Genomic DNA, 19164 nt, shown 5'->3' with positions numbered 1-19164 from the left:
CTCGGCGGGCAATGACAAACCTCCAAGTGTATTTCTGTCATAAAAAAACTTTTAATAAAAAACAAAAACCATTTGACGTTCGGAGTCGGCTTAAAACTGTAGGTCCCTTCACTTGTACAACAATATCAAGACGCAATTAATTAATTTAATTAAATCTTTTGAGTGTTCGAAAACTCCCTTATGTGAGACGATGCGTGTGAACTCGCATTGTCTTGGTTGATTCGTCTTCAGCGGTTGGTTTTCCTTATTTCTCCGCAAATTTCATGCAAACAAATGGGTTTTTCGAAGAAATAGGCGACCATTTACTTTGAAGTGCTTCTTCCGCGAACAACTTTTGTTCGATTAAGGTCGTCTTGTAACACCTACACTGTCGATTGGTCTTTTGTTTCCGATTCATATGATGACTCAACGCCAAAAGTCGCAGTAAGTTGATCAATGCACTCCTTTCTCGATAACTCACATCAAAAATCTTAATAAATCATCGCACGAAAATGGATTATATGTCACCGAAATGCAATTGGGTGAGGAAAGTCCGAACAATAATAGAAGAGGGGTGGAAAAGAGGAATGAAACCTAACCCCAATATGGGTAAATATATTACGGCTTACGGCTGACGGCTCGAAAATGTTGGACGGAGTCGGCGCAGGGATCTATTGCGCAGAGCAAGACATCAGACAGCTATTCAAGCAATAGCTTTCAAACAGAAGTCTTTGCTGTAGGAAAGGCTGCAGAATTAGCATATACAATGACATCGCTGCGGTCATGAAACATGGATCTCCTGTCTATCCTGTGGAATAATCTAGCCGCGAAAATCATGTGTACACAGAATGCAGATAAATACGAGAGATTCGTACGAGCTCTGTCTACATACAAAGAAAGGACAGCAGAACTATCGTCGGTATACTGACAGGCCATTTGCTAGCGGAACACGCATAGAAGATGGGAATTACAAACAAAAATAACTGCAGATTTTGCAATAAATTGGAAGAGAGCGAAACTTTAGAAAACCTGGTATGTTTGTGCCCATTGTTTGCTAGGTAGAACACGAATGAATTGCTTAAACGCTTCTCAATATGAAAAGTTGGAATGTTTCTCGTGGTTAGAGCATCAGAGTTTACTTAGATTCGCAAAAGACGCAGACTTATTACAAGATAACTACTATAGAGAAACGTAAAGGTGGAGCTAGACCTTTACCTTAGACCTTACCAACCTAACCTAACCTAATATTATTATTACTATGGCCGCGAAATGGGACAGTTTTCATAAAATTATTTTCCTTTCTTATATGTTTTAATCGCATCTATCGCAATATCCGATGCATTAAAGACAAGCATATATATATATATATGTATCAAGCGATAATTCTTAAACCGTAATTCGGTGTTTCTGTAAACCGCAGTATCAAGAAATTATGGATTGGGGAAATTATTTAATTAATTTAATTTTTTTTTTTAATTATATGATTAAATAAATTCACTTTTATAGTAAATTTACACTTGCAAAATGAGTGACTAAACTATCAAACTTATTGTTTACTAATTAAGGTCATTATTAGTACCATATCCATGGAAAATTACACAGAAATGCCGTAATCATTGTGCAACTAATCAACTACCCATTCCGGTTGTTAACGATCTGGCAAATACATACATATGCACACACGTGTATGCATGTATGTAAGCACATATAATATATGTATGTACATATATGAATGTCAACGGGTGACGAAATGCTTATAAATACATACGAGGCCGATATGAACGTGTACACGTGAAAATGTATGTAAATAAAAAAGTTGCATGCAATAAATTCTTATACAACCGTTCGCAGTAATTAGGCACAACACGGAAAGTGCCGTGATTGTGACAATGCATCAATGAAATGCATCAAGTGTTTGACGAATATTATTATTCATTACTATTCATTTCATTTAATATGTATATTATTCATTGTTTTTAACACAAATGCAGTACTAACAACAAGCAACTATCGCCGATTATTGTAGAGGTGAGAGGGACACGGATTTGGTTTCGGAACTTTCAACAAAAGTTTGCATGTTAAAACGCAATAAACATTTTTGTGCACAAATAAATAGCAGACGGTGATAATTCAATCGCATACAGATTTACAACTAATGAGGTGTTTAACACCCATGTAAATTAGACTATCCACTCATTACATACATACACACATACTTGCATACATATGTGCATTATATACTGGATTTATTCATTTATTCGAGAAATTTCATGAGCAGTATGAATGTTTATGTATGTACATAAGTATTTACATACAGTAAGATTCGCTCTTGTCGGGGAATTTTCCAGCTTCAGCTGGTATTAATTCGGATTATTCATTCAGACATTGTTTACGCTCCATTTGATCTTATCTGTGAAAGCACTTGCATTGCAAATATTTGCATAAATGTGGATGGAAGGGTGCTACGAGTATTCTAAAAGTGATTGATGCATGTAGCTTTTCAAAGAGGGTTTATTTACCATATACTGTCTTAGCCGTTAAACTCATGGTATGGCTAGAGTAAGAGCACATGATTTCTTCTGCTAACAAACCTTTTTTTAGATTTTTTTCTTTCATCCAGCAGTATGTTTACAAGTGTAGTATTATATCTGTACGTATGTACATGCATTGAGCGAGTTAGACTGCAGGTCATAACTTTGCATTCTTTTAATTTTCCAGCAACAGGCATAAAATGGCATCCAAACGGTGGTCATAGTGGTTTCTTTTTAAAATATAAAAAAGTGAACAAACATTAATTTACTAGGTTGTTCAATAAGTTTTGCCGTTCGATAAAAGGGAGCGCTCCTCTTAGGCAATTTGTTTTTGTTATGTTGGCACACTCGTCATATGAGCGTATGTGAAGTTCCATTTCAATCTGTCAGTTCATTCTTTGTTTACAAGCCATTTAGCATAAACATGTCACACTTTTTCTCAAATCATCAAATATCAAGCAGCGATTGAATTTTTATTTTTGAAAGGTTTAAAAGCAAAGAAAATTTATGAACCAATGCTGAAAGTGTATAAGAAGATCAACTATTACAGTAGAATTTAAACGTGATTGTACAGTCCTTGAAGACGGCCAACAACACCAGAAGAAATCGTAGAGTGACTAAAAGAGATTCAGTAGAAGCTCTAGTCATCTCATTGGACAGTGTAAGCAATATTTTGGCTTAAGTATAGGAATTCAGAAAGTTGTGTGCACAAGGGGTGCCGCATTCGCTAACAATGGAACAAAAACACATTCGAATGCGACGTTCTCAACAACACTTGGAGCGAAAGGATAAAAAGGATTTTGTGCGTCGATTCATCAGTATAGATTAGATTTGGGTCTATCACCATGATCCTAAATCAAAAAATCAAAGAGTGGTGTGAACTTGGTTCTTCGGCTCCGAAACGAATTCGTGTCCAGAAATCGGCGAAGAATGTGTTAGTATCAGTTTTTTGGGATCCGAAAGGAATTTTGTTTGTGGATTACTTGAAACTAGTAAAACCATAAATTCTGAATTTTATTGTAACTTTTTAGATCATCTAAAGGAAACAAATTCGTAAAAACAGACCCAGTTTGAAATTTATTTTTCATCAGGACAATGCACCGTGCCACAAGAGTATTTAGACAATGGCTAAAATCCATGATATGAAGTTCGAATTGTTGGAGTATTTACCGTATTCAGCAGATTTGGCCACTAGCGTCTTCCATCTGTTTCCAGACCTAAAAAAATGCATGCGTGGAAAGCATTTTTCATAAATTTTTTGCAGCCCTTCTAGATTCCCACTTCAGGGATGGAATTTATAAATTGGAATCTCATTGCAACAAGTGTATTTATGTTCAAAGAGACTATACTGAATAATAAAGTGTATTTCAAACCATAAAAAATTGTGTTTTTCTTGCTGAACCGCAAAACTTATTGAACATACTAGTTTTGAAAAAAAATATTTTATATAATGAAATTAAATTTTTTAACTAGCAATGAATAATTTATTTTAGATCGCACCATTTAACAAATAAATATTAATAGGACTATCAATAAGTTCGTGCGGTTTTTTTTCGAAATTTGAAACTTTATTGACGTAAAATGGTTACAAATTTAATATTCAAAATATTGTCCATCGCTTACTACTACTTTTTCCCATCTTTCTGGCAATTCACGGATTCCCTTTGTGAAAAATTCGGTCGGTTTTGCCGCAATCCACGAATCGATCCATTTTTTGACTTCATCGTAATTACGGAAGTGCTGGTCAGCCAGGCCATGTTGCATCGATCGGAAGAGATAGTAATCGGATGGCGCAAGGTCTGGACTATACGGCGGGTGGGGTAGGACATCCCATTTGAGCGTTTCTAAGTATGTTTTGACCACTTGTGCAACATGTGGCCGAGCATTGTCATGTTGCAAAATAACTTTGTCGTGTCTATCGGCGTATTGCGGCCGTTTTTCTCGCAGTGCTCGGCTCAAACGCATCAATTGTCGTCGGTAGACATCCCCCGTAATCGTTTCATTCGGTTTCAGTAGCTCATAATACACAACACCCAGCTGGTCCCACCAGATACACAGCATAACCTTCAGGCCATGAATATTCTGCGCCGACGTCGATGTTGAAGCATGGCCAGGGTATCCATACGTTGCCCGACGTTTTGGATTGTCGTAATGGACCCACTTTTCATCGCCAGTCACAATTCGATGCAAAAAACCCTTTCTTTTGTGCCGTTGAAGCAGTTGTTCGCATGCCATAAAACGGCGTTCAACGTCTCTTGGCTTCAATTCATACGGCACCCAATGGCCTACCTTTCGGATCATTCCCATGGCTTTTAAACGTTTGGAAATGGTTGATTGATCAACTCCCAAAGTTTTTGCAACCTCTTCTTGCGTTTGAGCCGGATCTTGATCGAGCAATTCCTCCAATTCGGTATCCATGAACTTTGGCGGCGCACCCTCGCGTTCTTCGTCTTCCAAGCCAAAATCACCACTTTTAAAGCGTGCAAACCACTTCTGGCACGTTCGCTCAGATAGAGCATGCTCACCATAAACTTCCACCAAGATACGATGACTTTCGGCTGCTTTTTTCTTCATATTAAAATAATGAAGAAGAATTCCCCGCAAAAACACATTATTTGGCACGAAATTCGACATTTTCAAGTGTGGTAAAAATATTGTTGTTTACGCTTCAAATAAAAAACTTATACTGACGTTTGTGCCTTACGACAGTAGCTCTCCAATGAATGTTTGGAAATGTGGATCGATGGAATAATAATCAAGTTACGCCATCTGTTGTAAAACCGCACGAACTTATTGATAGTCCTATTAGATTTTATTTGAAACGCAAAAATGTAAGATTGCAAAAGTCTGGGCTCATTTTTAAATATAATAGTATTAAAAAAAACTCTTAACAATTTGCGCATTTTTAGTAGATGGATGTGTACCAACGGCATTTCTATAGTTCCTTAAATCAGTAGGGTATAGAGTTTATCAATTTGGTAGTCTCTTCGACGGTAATCTTCTCCCACTACTCCCATATAACGTCTTTACCTTTAATTTAGTGTTTACTTACACTTCCTGCTAAAAGCATCGGTTGTGGAAGTGTTAGCAATACCTTGGAGACAGTGTAGAGAAGCCATAGTTTTACTACATATATGAGCCGCATGCTTGTCGAGGTCGTTCCCTTGTTGAAAGTAGTATTCATTTAGTAACCCCAGCAGCTCAGCGCCTTGCTTTAAATTTCGTTTTAAATATCTAAATAAGCCAACTAATCCATTTTTGTATCAATAAACTGCAACTTTGCAACGCCACCAGCTGCCATACACCCCACACCATCACCATACTACCGCACACACCACACTGTTGGTAATCAGTTTTCTTCTTTTAGTGCTGTACTAGATTTCCTCTACATATTTTTTATTCCTTTGACACCCAAACTGCAAAACTAACTAAATATAATGCGAAAAAATAACCTTTTTCCAAATTTCTGGAGGCTTGCGTATACGCTCATTTTCGAAAGTAATGCATTTTCTCCTATTTATTGGGGAAATAAATGATTCTACCTAGCAACTCTTTCGTGATAGTTGGCTTTTGTTAAGACTCTACTGGCAATTGATATACTAATATAAATACTTTTGAAGCTATAGGTCTTCTCTTTTCGCCAAGCGTTAGAAAGTGGCGCGTAGATGAAGTAACTGGTAAAAATGAACATATGTTGGCAACGCAAGAATAGAGCTGCCTTAAATTACGTGTGCTTGTAAGATAAACAGTTTAATAAGCTATAACCTGATAACTTTGTTGTTGCTTTCGCATGCAAATTTTTCGTCAAGTTAATCTAGCATAGAGATAGCGAGCTGGGAAATGGCGAATAGAACAGTAATTCTGTTTTTCATGTTTTACAAGTCCTATAATACCGGACTTTTCTCTTTCTATTAATTTACAAGGACGCACTTCTCTTGGCCTTGACGTTATAAATCCGGTATTTTTTAGTTTTTAAATATTGTCCTAACTGTTGTTCATACCATGACTTTTGTTCTTTGTATTTTTCGACAGTTTTGGTCTTCTTTTCAAAATTTCATTATGATTTTTCTTTCACCAATGCCAATTTCTTTGAATTTTGCTTCCATTTTAAAGCTCCGCACATAATTCAATTGAAAACCGATAAACAACAAAATAAAATGACTAGGTCAACAGTTTTTTCAATTTTTGTATACCTTCTGGCAAATAACAAAATATGCTGCTGTATGTAGACTTAAATCATTAACTGTACATACATACATAGATGATACAAAATTAGTAAAATTTGGCACAAAAGATTAAATGATGAAATTAATAAAAAAATGGGCGGTGCCATGCTACATATACGCATACATAAATGTTATTGAGATTGCTTAAAAGCCAAACCCACTTCTTATATGTTTTGACTAAATTTCTTCTGACAAGCTATCACTCTCGTGGCATATGATTGCCTAAATTAAATTTTACTAAAATGTGCGCGAATGTGCAAAGTTCGTTGCGGACCGAATTCAGCGCTCCTCACTTGTTTTACTTTAAGAATGTTTTGACAAACAACAACCGATATGACACTTTGGATGCTGCAACTGTCACGTGTTGTTTAGTTTATCAGGCACTTGTTTGCTTTGACTTTTTTTTTCATTCCTGCAGATTAAACAATTTGGAATCTGGTCAATTAATCTTTTCGCCGAAAGCAAATATTTATTTCAATTGTGCGCAGTCATACGCTTAGCCCAGTTCAGCCCATTCATAAAGAAATCAGTGGAAAGTTTTATACAAAAATAAAAATAAAATTGTTTGTACGTGTGTATGTCCATACAAGATGACGCAGTTTTTCATGCAAGTAGCGTTCACATGGATCCACCTATACATATATATTTATATACATATTTTACACAAGTATTCTTATGTGAATTTATTTACATACATACAGATTTACAATCGTCTATGGTATTTGCATGTGTTAAATAATGTGTGTTGGGGTTCCTAAGAACCATCAAAGAAATACCAATCCAGCTGCCCGTAAGCTGCAACTTTTGTGACAATTGCAGGCTGGCTTGGCAGACAGTTTCTTTCTTTGTTTGTAGCTGCAGCCATGCAAATACATTATACTACACATATGAACATACAGTTGGGAATATAAATATACGGACACGAAAAAAGTAAAAGATTTTTAGAGATTTTATTCAAACGAATGGCTATTTTTCAGACTTAGACAAATCCTCTTATTCGGAAGAGATCAACAAACTAGGACAGCGTTCGACGAAGTGTATAACACTAAAAGAAGACTATGTCGAAAAATAAAAAAAAGGCTTAAACCAAACAGTTAAGTAGGTCTTATTTTTGCACAGACTTTTCAAACGATCCTCGTACTTATTTACATTCGCGTGGAGGAATTTTGTTTTTAGTTAATCGATGTGTGTTTTAGCTTCAATAATTGCATCAGTGTTCTTTTATAAGATGCGATGGTTGCCTTTTATACTTTGCGCCCAATAATGAAACCACAGTAAAAAAAGTAATGAAAATGGTTTTCTTGCTTTTGAAGATATTCTCCTTGGAAGTAAATATATTATTAATCTTTTGCATTCGCTAGAACCAATTTTCAAATCACCTCTGCCCCTCAGAAATGGATAAATCCAAATTTGGACATTTGGCACGAAAGGAAGCATTAGGCGTCAAATAACAGATCCAAGGTGGATGACCCATTAATTCGATCTTTTGAGGGCTCATAGACTCCGCTGAGAGCTCACATCGTCTTGATGATGGATGACTCGTCTTCGACGGTTGGTTTTCCTTAATTCCCTGAAAACTTCTGGCAAACAAATGGTTACGTACCATTTAGAATTTTTTTCAAGTTTTTAGCAAGATTTGTCACTTGTTAGGATGCTTTAAACCACCGCGGCTGAATTTCTTCAACAGTTCTTTACACCAATCGACACAACTCCTTTTTTGAACAATTCCCCAATTATGCGGTATACGAGAGTAATTCAATAAGTACCTGTGTTTGATGGCAGAGGGTGTTTCTGAGGAAAGTTGGTGTTAGCATCGTGTGCTGCCATCTATCAAACGACGGCAAAACCAATTTCAGACTGATTGTGGTTAATTTGTATTTGGCATCAATTCGAGTAAGACGTGTTTCGTTATTTTCGCTAAAATGGAGAAATGGCAGTATCGTTAGGTAATTCGCTTTTTGTTTTTGAATGAGAAAAATGAGAGGAGATAAAAGCAAAGTTGGATGCTGTCTATGGGGACGCTTCGCCATCCATGACCCAAGTTAGATATTGGTTCAATGAACATGGCGTGGGCGAACATCCGTTTTTGATGAGGAGCGACCAGGATGCCCGGCAGACGTGGTTACCGAGGAAATCATTCAAAAAGTTCAAAGCATGATTCTCGCTGATCGAACGGCAATTAATATTTTACTTGATAAGTTGGCGATGAAAAATTTGTCGGCCCGATTACTCACAAGCAACAACAGCAGAGTTTGGATCAATTTAAGCGAGATCCGAAGGAATTTTTGGGTCGAGTTGTCAGCGTTGATGAAACCTGGATTAATCATTACACACCAGAAGCTAAGCAACAATCAGAACAACGGAGATCTCTCGGTGAATCTGCTCAAAGAAGGCGAAGTCAGTCCCATCGACCGAAAAGGTCATGGCCATTTTTTGGGATGTGAACGGCGTCATCCTAATAGATTTTTTTAGAAAAAGGAAGAAGCATTACTGGACAATACTATAGTAATTTATTGGACCGCTTCCACCAAAAATTGAAGAAGACACGGCCGCATTTAGCGAATAAGAAGGTGCTGCTTCACCCCGATAACGCACCAACACATTCATCCGGAGTTGTCCCCGCCAAACTGCATGAATTGCGTTATGAATTGCACCCGATCTGGCTCCCTGCAACTCTTTCTTGTTCCCTAACATGAATAAATGGCTCGCGGGAAAAAAATTTAGTTCAAACGAGGAAGTCATTGGCGAGACAGAGGCGTATTTTGGAGGGGTTCAACAAATCGAATTTTTTGGAGGGGTTAAATATTGGTCAGAGCGTTGTGAGAAATGTATCTTTCAAAAAAGGGACTATGTTGAAAAAAAAAAAATTTTTTTAATGTTGTCTTCACTTCTAACACCGGTACTTATTGAACCCTCCTCGTACAGTGAGAATAAATTGTCTTGAATTCTAATGTCTAAAATTCAACTTAAACACCAGAAATTAGTCAAAACTTTTTCTATAATGGCATTAATGCATGACATGCAATGACATTTTCTGTTTTGACTTATATCTGGCAATTTTTATTCCCCCTACCTGAATCTATTGCTAGGACCTTATTATTATTATATTTGTTTTTGGTATTGTACTCGTACAGTATTATCAAGCCAATAGGTTAAGTTCGATTATGGTGGTAGGCGGTCTGTACGACCAACACACTTACCCCTTGCAGAGTCGGTATGATACGACAGTGTGGCACAAAAACCTCATTTATTTATCTTCATGAAACCATTTTGTGGCTCTTATAAAGCGCAGGCTTGATCCAATCCCCACACAGTTCCGCAAGAGAATTCAAAAAGTGTGTACCTAGAAAACCTGCTCTGATTTTAGCTAAAGCTAGACAATTGTAGAGGAAATGCTCAACTGTTTCTTCTTCATCCCTACAGCTTCTACAATATTCATGGGGGAAAACTCATAGTCTCAAGGAATGCCTGCCAAATAGCCAATGATCGGTTATACAAGCCACGACCTTCGAGATATCCTCTCTTGAAAGGCTAAGCAGTTTCTTTATATTTTTCTTATTTATTTGCGGTTACAGTAGTCTAGCCTTCATCCCTCCATGACCTATTGGCCTCTTGGATAATTTTGTTTTCGATTTTGAATTTGCTCGTGGCCATAGGTATCCCAAGGGTACTTCTATCACTAAGCAGTTGAAGTGCAGTACCTTTCCTGGCTAGCTCATCGTCTTTACAATTTCCCTCAATGTCTCTGTGCCCCGGAACCCAATTAAGACTGATCTAGAATACGACATAACTATCATTCCAGGCTGCGCGGCATTCCTGTGCAACCTTTGGTCTTAGTATGACCGCATTCATTGACTTAATGGCCGTCTGGACAAAACGAAGTACCTCCTATCATTAAACAAACATTCGGCGCACTCTCTTGTCAACAAATATCTTGCCACCCATTCTCCATGACTTTGGTGTTTGCCACTCTCTTGTTGACGATATGCTCGTCTTAAACGGCCTGTCGAAAGTGAGTCTAGGAATAGGTGAGTCTATTTCTTGTTTGTGACTATTCAGAGTATGAGGCGCAGCCAAACCGCCAACCTTTCCATAGCACCATACTTTTAAGTCTAAGCGCCGAGATGGCGGCCACGTTTTTCCCTACAGGCAAGTTGATTAGCACTTCCAGCGCTTTGTTTGGGGTACAGGGCCAATGACAGGATTGTAATATTGCGGTAATTATTGCGTAGCTCGAACAAACCCTAGCAATATGAATTTATTGACTTAGAAGGGTGGTTTGACCCAAAATTATTATTGTTCTTCATTTACTAAGCAAATTTCTGTAAATTCATAATCGGGTGGTAAGGAGTTAAATTTGGTCATGTTTGAACTTAAAAATTATCTCATCGAAGTCTTTAGATTAGGTTACCATTAGGTGTTAGGATTCGGTTAGGATCGGGCATTAGGTTTACACAAATTACACTCAGGGCATATATTGTATCCCTAAGCTACGCTTAAAATACCAAAAATTGTCTCATTTGCGTTAAGACCTTTATAGAAGTTCACCTACGAGAGTACCATTGTGTTGAAGTGTTTCGAAGATATGCTCGCAATGATAAACTAGACAGAAAATTCTGCAGGAAGAAATATTTTCGCCGGACTCGGTTGTAGATTATTCAATTAAGCATCCCAAATGTTTGAATAATTCTAATCAAGCTGCAGAAGGTTAATTACCTTTAAACGATACAATACAGTAAAGTACTGGCACATGATGAACTAAAAAGCCATAAGCTCCACAGATCTATCATCGTCAACATGTTTTTATACTGCGTTCGCTGATGAAACGTTATCAATTCATTTTAATCACGAGCTACACTGTGATTTGCTTAACTGATTAAAAGTGAAAATTAAGTAAATAATACTTGGAAGACAAGCAATAAGTAGCTAAGTAGCTGAGTGTGGCTAACTTTTTCAAGCAAACAGACAGGCAGGCAACCAAATATCATACAATACAAGGAGCTGCTGAGTAAATATCATTTACTCTTCTGTGTTATACTTGTGAGCGTACAGTGGTGGTCAAATCCTAAGCAACTATTGCACTATTGTAGAATAATTGCGTTTTTGGTGCAATTTTTTAGATTGTTGATTGAAAGTGAAATTATTTTAGTTTGGCATGCGTATTATTATTTAATATTTTCAAATTAAACAAAGTCCATCCATATAACTAGAAAATAATTCAATCTTTTATAACAACTCAAAAAATAAGTGGACAAAACAATTTGAAAATGATATTAAATCAATACTTTACAGCAAATCCATAGTTTTTTATCACTGCTAAGCATCGTATTGAAATGGATCAAGGATGATAGATTGACAGGTTTGGCCAATAACTATGCTGAAAAACAAAATTGTGAGGGGAACTTCGGCTGCCACTTAGTCGGGAATAGGTAAGTGAAATAAAAGCAAAATGCGTAAAATGTGGTTAGTTGAATAAAAACACACGTCAACACAAAAGTGGTTGGGAAATTGTGAAAATTTGTGTGTTTTAAATTAAATTTAGTAATTTGAAAAAAAAAAAATAAACAAAAATATTCACTATTGTTCGTTTTGCAAAAGTATTCGCGTACCATTTTGTAGCAATATAGTGATGGAGTTACCACGAGAGTTACCCGCAAAAGCTACACTTCCTTCCATAAGTCGGGTAAGAATGCGCCACTTGGTGCATGTGACTACTGGACCATCTCATTTTCGACATCATCAATCGGAAATGAATTCATCTTCTCTCTGTCATAACTGAAACCGCTTTCCAACAAAGCCGCGTCCGATGGGAAATTGAAAAACTTTAAGAAGATAAGAATATTAATTTAAATTAAACAAAAACTCACTTTATATAACAATCGTAAACAAACCTATTCATAACCCCGGCTACGTCAGACCAACGTTTTCAAATTAGCTCAGATCCGGGGACCGCAGTTTCCGTTTCACTTCGTTGACATTTGTGGCACTAAACCAAGACTTAAAATATTTAGCCGTATGCTTTGGGTCATTGTCCTCTTGGTAGGCCCAATACAATGACATTTTCCATTCCAAACATGGCCACATAACAGCCTCTAAAAGCTGAAGAGGAGGCCTGTTTCTTACATAACGAAGATGTGGACAATTATTACCTGGCCTTGGCACATAACACATTCCATTGCTGTAAGTTAAATTAAATTTAGACCCATCACTGAAATGAATATTTTTTTATTTGAAATTGAGAATTGAAATTGGAATAGGTCGACCCAAGGAGCACAAAAAGATTTGGTGGCTCCTATAACACTCAGCATAAAAAGCCCATTGTGTTTAGAGCTCTGGAAAGAGGATAGATAGTCAAGGAGGAAAGGAGAAAAGTATCAGAGAAAGAGATAGGAAAGAATAGAGACAGAGATAGAGATAGTTAGTCCTGTGAGAATTTTCCAGATTCTTTGGCAAATCTGTAAATATCCTCCAGTTTTAGAGAACGAATATTATCATTCCCATGACATCGGAACCCAAAACTGGTAACCGTGCTCTAGCAAAGGTAGGACACTCTCAGAGAAAGTGCTCAGTGCTATCCGCCTCCTCCAAGCAAGACAGGCACATTGGGTCCTCAATGATTCAAATGGTGGTCATATGCATATGGTCATATGCACATTGGGATCCTCAATTATTCCAATGGTGTATATTAATTATACCGGAGTGTCCTGGAACCCATATAAGTACAAGCCTTATATTCTTGAACAATCTTTGAGGTTTGTCTCACGTTCTCCAGGACCTTCAGTGCAGCCTGACTGTCACTGAAATCTCCAATTTGTTTCCCGCTCCATCTCCTCTCGATCATCCATTCGGCTACTCTCAGGATGGCAAAAATTACTGTTTGATAAACTGTTGCCATTTCCCCCATAGCATAGTGATACTTATTACTATGGTTTAAGTACCATCCGGCTCCAGACCCTATTTCATTCTTGGACCCATCGGTAAAGAAAGTATCCGTTGTAACCTCCATGAATGCACTCTGGATTGCTCCATTGCTCACGCAAATCTGACATCAAATTTCCTCCCAAATGAGACTATGGGTATCAGGTCGTCTTTAGGTGCCAAAAACAGTGGATACTGCTCAAATAGCAACTTAAAGATTTCTCTGTGATTTCTTGGACCCATCGGTAAAGAAAGTATGCGTTGTAACCTCCATGAATGCACTCTGGATTGCTCCATTGCTCACGCAAATCTGACATCAAATTTCCTCCCAAATGAGACTATGGGTATCAGGACGTCTTTAGGTGCCAAAAACAGTGGATACTGCTCAAATAGCAACTTAAAGATTTCTCTGTGTTCCGAAGTTCCGTCTTCGTGCCAGAAACCATATTTATGGAGTCTACACATTGCTTTATTTATGGTTTCCTATTGTATCTTAAGATCCAAGGGGAGCAAATCAAGCATAGCATTTAAGGCATCGCTAGAGGTTGTATTCATGGCACCCGTAATGCATAAAAATACGCTCCTTGGCAGCCTGTATAGTTCCCGGAGTGTGGACTTAACCACGCTCCGTCGCCACCAGAATTTTATGCTGGACGGCAACCTCATAATGAAGCTTTTAACAGGCGGCCACGGACACAGGAAACGCAAGCTTTTTATGAAATGTACGAGTAGAAATTAATGCTCCCTAAAAGAAGGCGATAGTAAATTACACCACTGATATCAAAGATAAAAGCTGTAAAGGTTGTCCACTATGGGACACAGTCAGACTCATAGCCTATTGTGAAGTGATCAAAGGTAAAGCAGAGTGAAAAAATAATGTAAAGACTTCAAATTTATTAACGCAAATCTTGCAACATGCGAAGGAATCGGATCAACAAAATTAAGCGATTTGAGAGCAAAACGAAGAAAATTCTTTGGAATTTTTTTAAATTTAATAATATGGAAAATGTGACGCCGCCTCCATATAAAGACATAAATAAATAAATATTCCAACTTAGATCGTACAAGTGAGAATAATAGTAACTTTAGCACATATGGATCAGTAGAGTCTGAATTAAAGCGCCGCATAAAGGCAAGTGTGGTATATAAGTTAAAAATTGTATGATTTAAATAGGCACAGAATACTGCACTGAAGGACAACAGAAGCGGAAACGACAAAATAAGAAGAAATATCAATATTAAACATCAACCACGGCTACACACTTAGGAATGAATGGTACGACTTTACATATTTAAAAAAATGCAGTCAAACTCAAAACTATGCTTTGGAGATTAAAATTGATTGGTTTGTGAAACGTCTTAGAAAATTCCATATAGACGGCATCGACTTGGATCCTGCCACTGAAAGAAGACGTACACAATTTTGTGAGTACAGCAAGATTAATAACGGTTCACCTGCCAGCCATGAAACCATGCTGGTTATTTGATATGCAACACAACTCTTGTTTAATAATTTTTTGAATTTTTTTAACATTAATAATAGTACGCATACCAAACTAAAATAATTTTACTTTCAGTCAACATTCAAATTGTCAAACAGTCAAGTTGATCTAAAAAAAAATGTTATTATTTTGCAATAGGCCAACAGCTGCTCATGATTTGGCCACAACTGTATTTATATATGTATACAAGTATAAATATTAAGTCTAGTAGACGTAAGGTTTAACTATCATACTTGATTAACATAATTGCCTTAAGTCACACAGCTGACATTTTTAAATTTGAATAAAATTTGTAATCAGTGCAGGCACAAACAACTTGGTAATCAACAAAAGTCAAGCCGTGATACTCTTAGTATTGCTTTCGAAGAAGATGAGACGCACACGGCTGACACGCTCTTATTTCTTCTAGCATTATGACAGTGAAATGTGTTCCTTAACTTCAGTATGCTCTGTTTGATATTTAGCCGAGTTTCTTCTCCACGGATAGACCTCTGTGTTGGCCGCCTCAAGGTTTTCTTTACTGTCTTCAAAAATCACGACGCAAGTCCTGCTACACTAAGTTCAAAGCCTTTGCACTATGGTTTTCCTCTACGTCGCAAAACTCGCATTTTAGAGCTCAATAAAATAATGCCTTTAAGACATCCTACAGCAGTATAAGCGTATGTTGATGCATCTGCAAACATATGAATTTTGTATGTTTTCGCATCCCTTCAGTTGTGGAGCCTACGTGGAATTTGTATCTCAGTTAATCGTTTTAGTTTATTAAGAAACGATATCAATTTCTAAGGAAGGTCGTTTGGAATGATGTCATCCTAATTTAAACCAGTATGCCAGAGCTTTTGAATAAAGATTTTGCGTTTCCACGACAGTCGGTTCTACATTACCGAAAGATCCAGATTTATGTTCGGCCAAGAAACATTCCTTCCAACAGCATTCCTCGTACATGCAAGGTAAATGTTTATGTTGCAACAACAACAACAACGAGATAAAGAGCTAGAAACCCAAGCGGGTCAAACTTGCCAATAACCGATGAAAAAGGCGTTTTGAGGTGCAAGTTAAACTTTCTTGATTCGTTTTTTTATATTCCTTGATAAATTATACAATTGGGAATAAAAAACTATTTAAGAAAATCATCATAATACATATTATATCGCTCTTAATCGGAACACAGAGATTAGTGGCCCAATCCAAATCGAGTGTATTTGACTCTTCATCTCGATGAGATTAACGTAATGATTTGCTATCGAGAAAACTTTAATCGTTATTGTGGAGGACCTTGAGGACATAAATAAACATATATTGGCAGACAGCACCGGAAAATGGTTCCCAAAGTTACGTTTGTTTGGAACCACTTATTGAGGAAGTATGATAGATTACCAGGTTTAGTCATCAAAAGTAAAATTGTGAGTGCAACTTCGGCTGCCACGTCTCCAAGTACTCGGCAGCAGAATTCTTCCCACGCATTTTACACACTCGCTCAATCAGCCATTGTTCAAACAGCAACGAAATAATATGAGTAGTGTCTCTGTTGATTTTTTCGTATATCACCAACACAATCTCAGTTCTTTCAACTAATCAGCTCTACATTCTGTACAAAGTACTTAATGAGTACTATGTAGTATAACCGCGTTCATACAGGGAAACTTTAGATGCTTCAACTTTGCGAATTCTCTTTTGAAGTTGCCCGTCGTGTTCACACACGGCATCTCCGTTAGGATAGGTAATGCTGGCTGATCTGTAGATCACTTACAGCTCTAGGGTCCATGGCGTTACCAGTGCCATGTATTTGAATTATTATTTTATGTAATTCTTGATGCCGCGACGCCCGCCGTAGCCGAATGGGTTGGTGCGTGACTACCATTTGGAGTTCGGAGAGAACGTAGGTTTGAATCTCGGTGAAACACCAAAAGGAAGAAAAATATTTTTCTAATAGCGGTCGCCCCTTGGCATGCAATGCCAAGCTCCCGAGTGTATTTCTGTCATGAAAAAGCTCCTCATAAAAAATATCTGCGTTCGGAGTTGGCTTGAAACTGTAGGTCCTTCCATTTGAAGAACAACATCAAGACGCACGCCCCAAATAGGAGAAGGAGCTCGGCCAAATATCCAAAAAGGGTGTACGTGAATTAAATATGAACCTTTAATGTATTAATAAAAATATATTTTTTATTCGTATCAAAAGTGTACATTGAGTTATATTTTACACAGAGGTTGTATCCCGACTGTCGATTTCTTAAAGAATAGATCTATTTATAATGACTTCATAACAATGAATGTGATACGTTATCAAGGATTAACTTATCGCCTCATTGTTACTTCTGTTTACTACTTAATTTCTATGGAATGTGTTACGTTATCATGGATGCAGCAATATTGAGAAAAACGAAAATACAAAGTGAGTTGCCGGGGCTAATGAAAGTTGAATGCGGTATAATGAAAGTTGCCTAATATGAGATAGTTTTATGCGATATAACCATACTCGTTGGTGGTGAATCTTGCTGGATACCCATGCAAATCTATAATTAGACATAACTGGCTTTTGGTTTGCCGGAGAACAAGCAGCCAAAATGGGCATCCCTCACAACACACACTGTCACAGTTGTAAACAACCAGAGAAAAAAGAAACAAGCTTCGATTTCCTCTGTGAATATTGTGCCCTATGGAAGGACAGAATGTTAACCCTGGGCAACTTTCTGGCTTAATGTCTATCAATAACCTAATAAGGTTCCTGAAACGCATAGACTGGATATAGTCATGCTATAAATAACTGGTAAACAAGTTAGTAATGAAGATGTGGCAACAAAATGGTGCGGAACCGCTAGTTGGATTCTGGACGTATCCCCACTTAAACCAACCAACCAACCAGAGCCGAAACATAGCCGAAAAAGCGGACGACGAAATCACAGATGACTTTAGCTTTTTTATACCAGTTTTTTGGACAACACAACCAAACTCAGTTAATTTTCAGTTTTCTTCTACCGGTTTTTGGAAGTGATAGTAAATTCTCCGCTAGTTAACTTTTTGCTTTTTCTTCTTTTTCACTTACGCTCCCGATTTGAATTGATGGCTGGTGATGGCTAATTTTGTTATTAAACTGTTCATGGCTGTAAGTGTGTACATATGTAATCCATATCCAAACATACTATTCACTTACATACTTGTTTACTCGTTTGCACAACGAACTGGAGATACATACTCGCACATAAAAATATATAGACATACTTAAATACCATACACATGTAGCTACTTGTACACAAAAAATGAAAATAAAATGTGTACTCGGCAAACCAGTCCCACTGGTGGCTCAAGCTTTGGCACAGAAATTCGCTTCATCAACACGTGACCGACGAATATGCCACGAATTTAGTGCTGACACGCTGGAATCGCGTGAGATATTACGTCATTGTAAATGAATTTTGATGGTGTTAAAACTTTGAACGGTATATCGTTTCATTTGTTGTTCTACAGTTTGCTTGGTCGGGTGTCTGAACGCCAGAGCTTAACTGGTTAATTACCTTTTCTGCTTTCGATATTTTGCTGTTTCCGACATTCGGTCTCTGCTACATACTCGTACATATATGAGTAGGTATGAATCTATGTAGGTAGACATACATATATTATACATATGCATGTATGTATGTATGTAAGTACGTGTGTGTTATAACTTTATCAACATTATATTATGCATATAATTACTTAAACAAATAAAATAATATGATAAATGGCCACGTATGTTTGTGGAACAACAAAGTACATACATATGTACAAACATGAATAACATTTTCGCTATTTAATTTTATTTTGATTATTTGTCGCTCATACGTCCCGGAGTGTAAGCAATCGTGCGCTTTTTGTCAATAAAATTTCCATAGAATTTGCATTAGTCAAGCAAATCGCTACTTAAACGAAAATTATATGTACATACATACGTTTGTATACACATATGGTATATGTATATGTATATGTAGATAGATATGTACGAGAATGTATATGCAGGGTCTTTCAATAGCG

At 37.2% G+C, this 19164-nt stretch overlaps 1 protein-coding gene across 2 annotated transcripts; it reads right to left on the bottom strand.

The window, feature by feature from the left end:
* Positions 1-12409: 12409 nt before the first annotated feature.
* On the bottom strand, positions 12410-18725 carry LOC128859198 (uncharacterized). 2 transcript variants are annotated; one of them, XR_008454111.1, is made up of 3 exons: positions 18200-18725; positions 12628-12914; positions 12410-12558 (listed from the first exon to the last, which is right to left on the bottom strand). XR_008454111.1 is itself a non-coding variant. In XM_054095990.1 (2 exons), the coding sequence occupies exons 1-2, from the start codon at positions 18292-18294 to the stop codon at positions 12668-12670; spliced, it is 342 nt and encodes a 113-aa protein (XP_053951965.1). In that variant the 5' UTR covers positions 18295-18725; the 3' UTR covers positions 12544-12667. The 2 variants fall into 2 exon arrangements, 1 of the variants encoding a protein (XP_053951965.1); XM_054095990.1 differs by having other exon boundaries at positions 12544-12914.
* Between the last annotated feature and the right edge of the window lie 439 nt (positions 18726-19164).

This window comes from Anastrepha ludens, chromosome 2 (assembly GCF_028408465.1).
Source record: "Anastrepha ludens isolate Willacy chromosome 2, idAnaLude1.1, whole genome shotgun sequence".
Taxonomy (NCBI): domain Eukaryota; kingdom Metazoa; phylum Arthropoda; class Insecta; order Diptera; family Tephritidae; genus Anastrepha; species Anastrepha ludens.
This window is presented reverse-complemented; position numbering and strand designations above follow the sequence as displayed.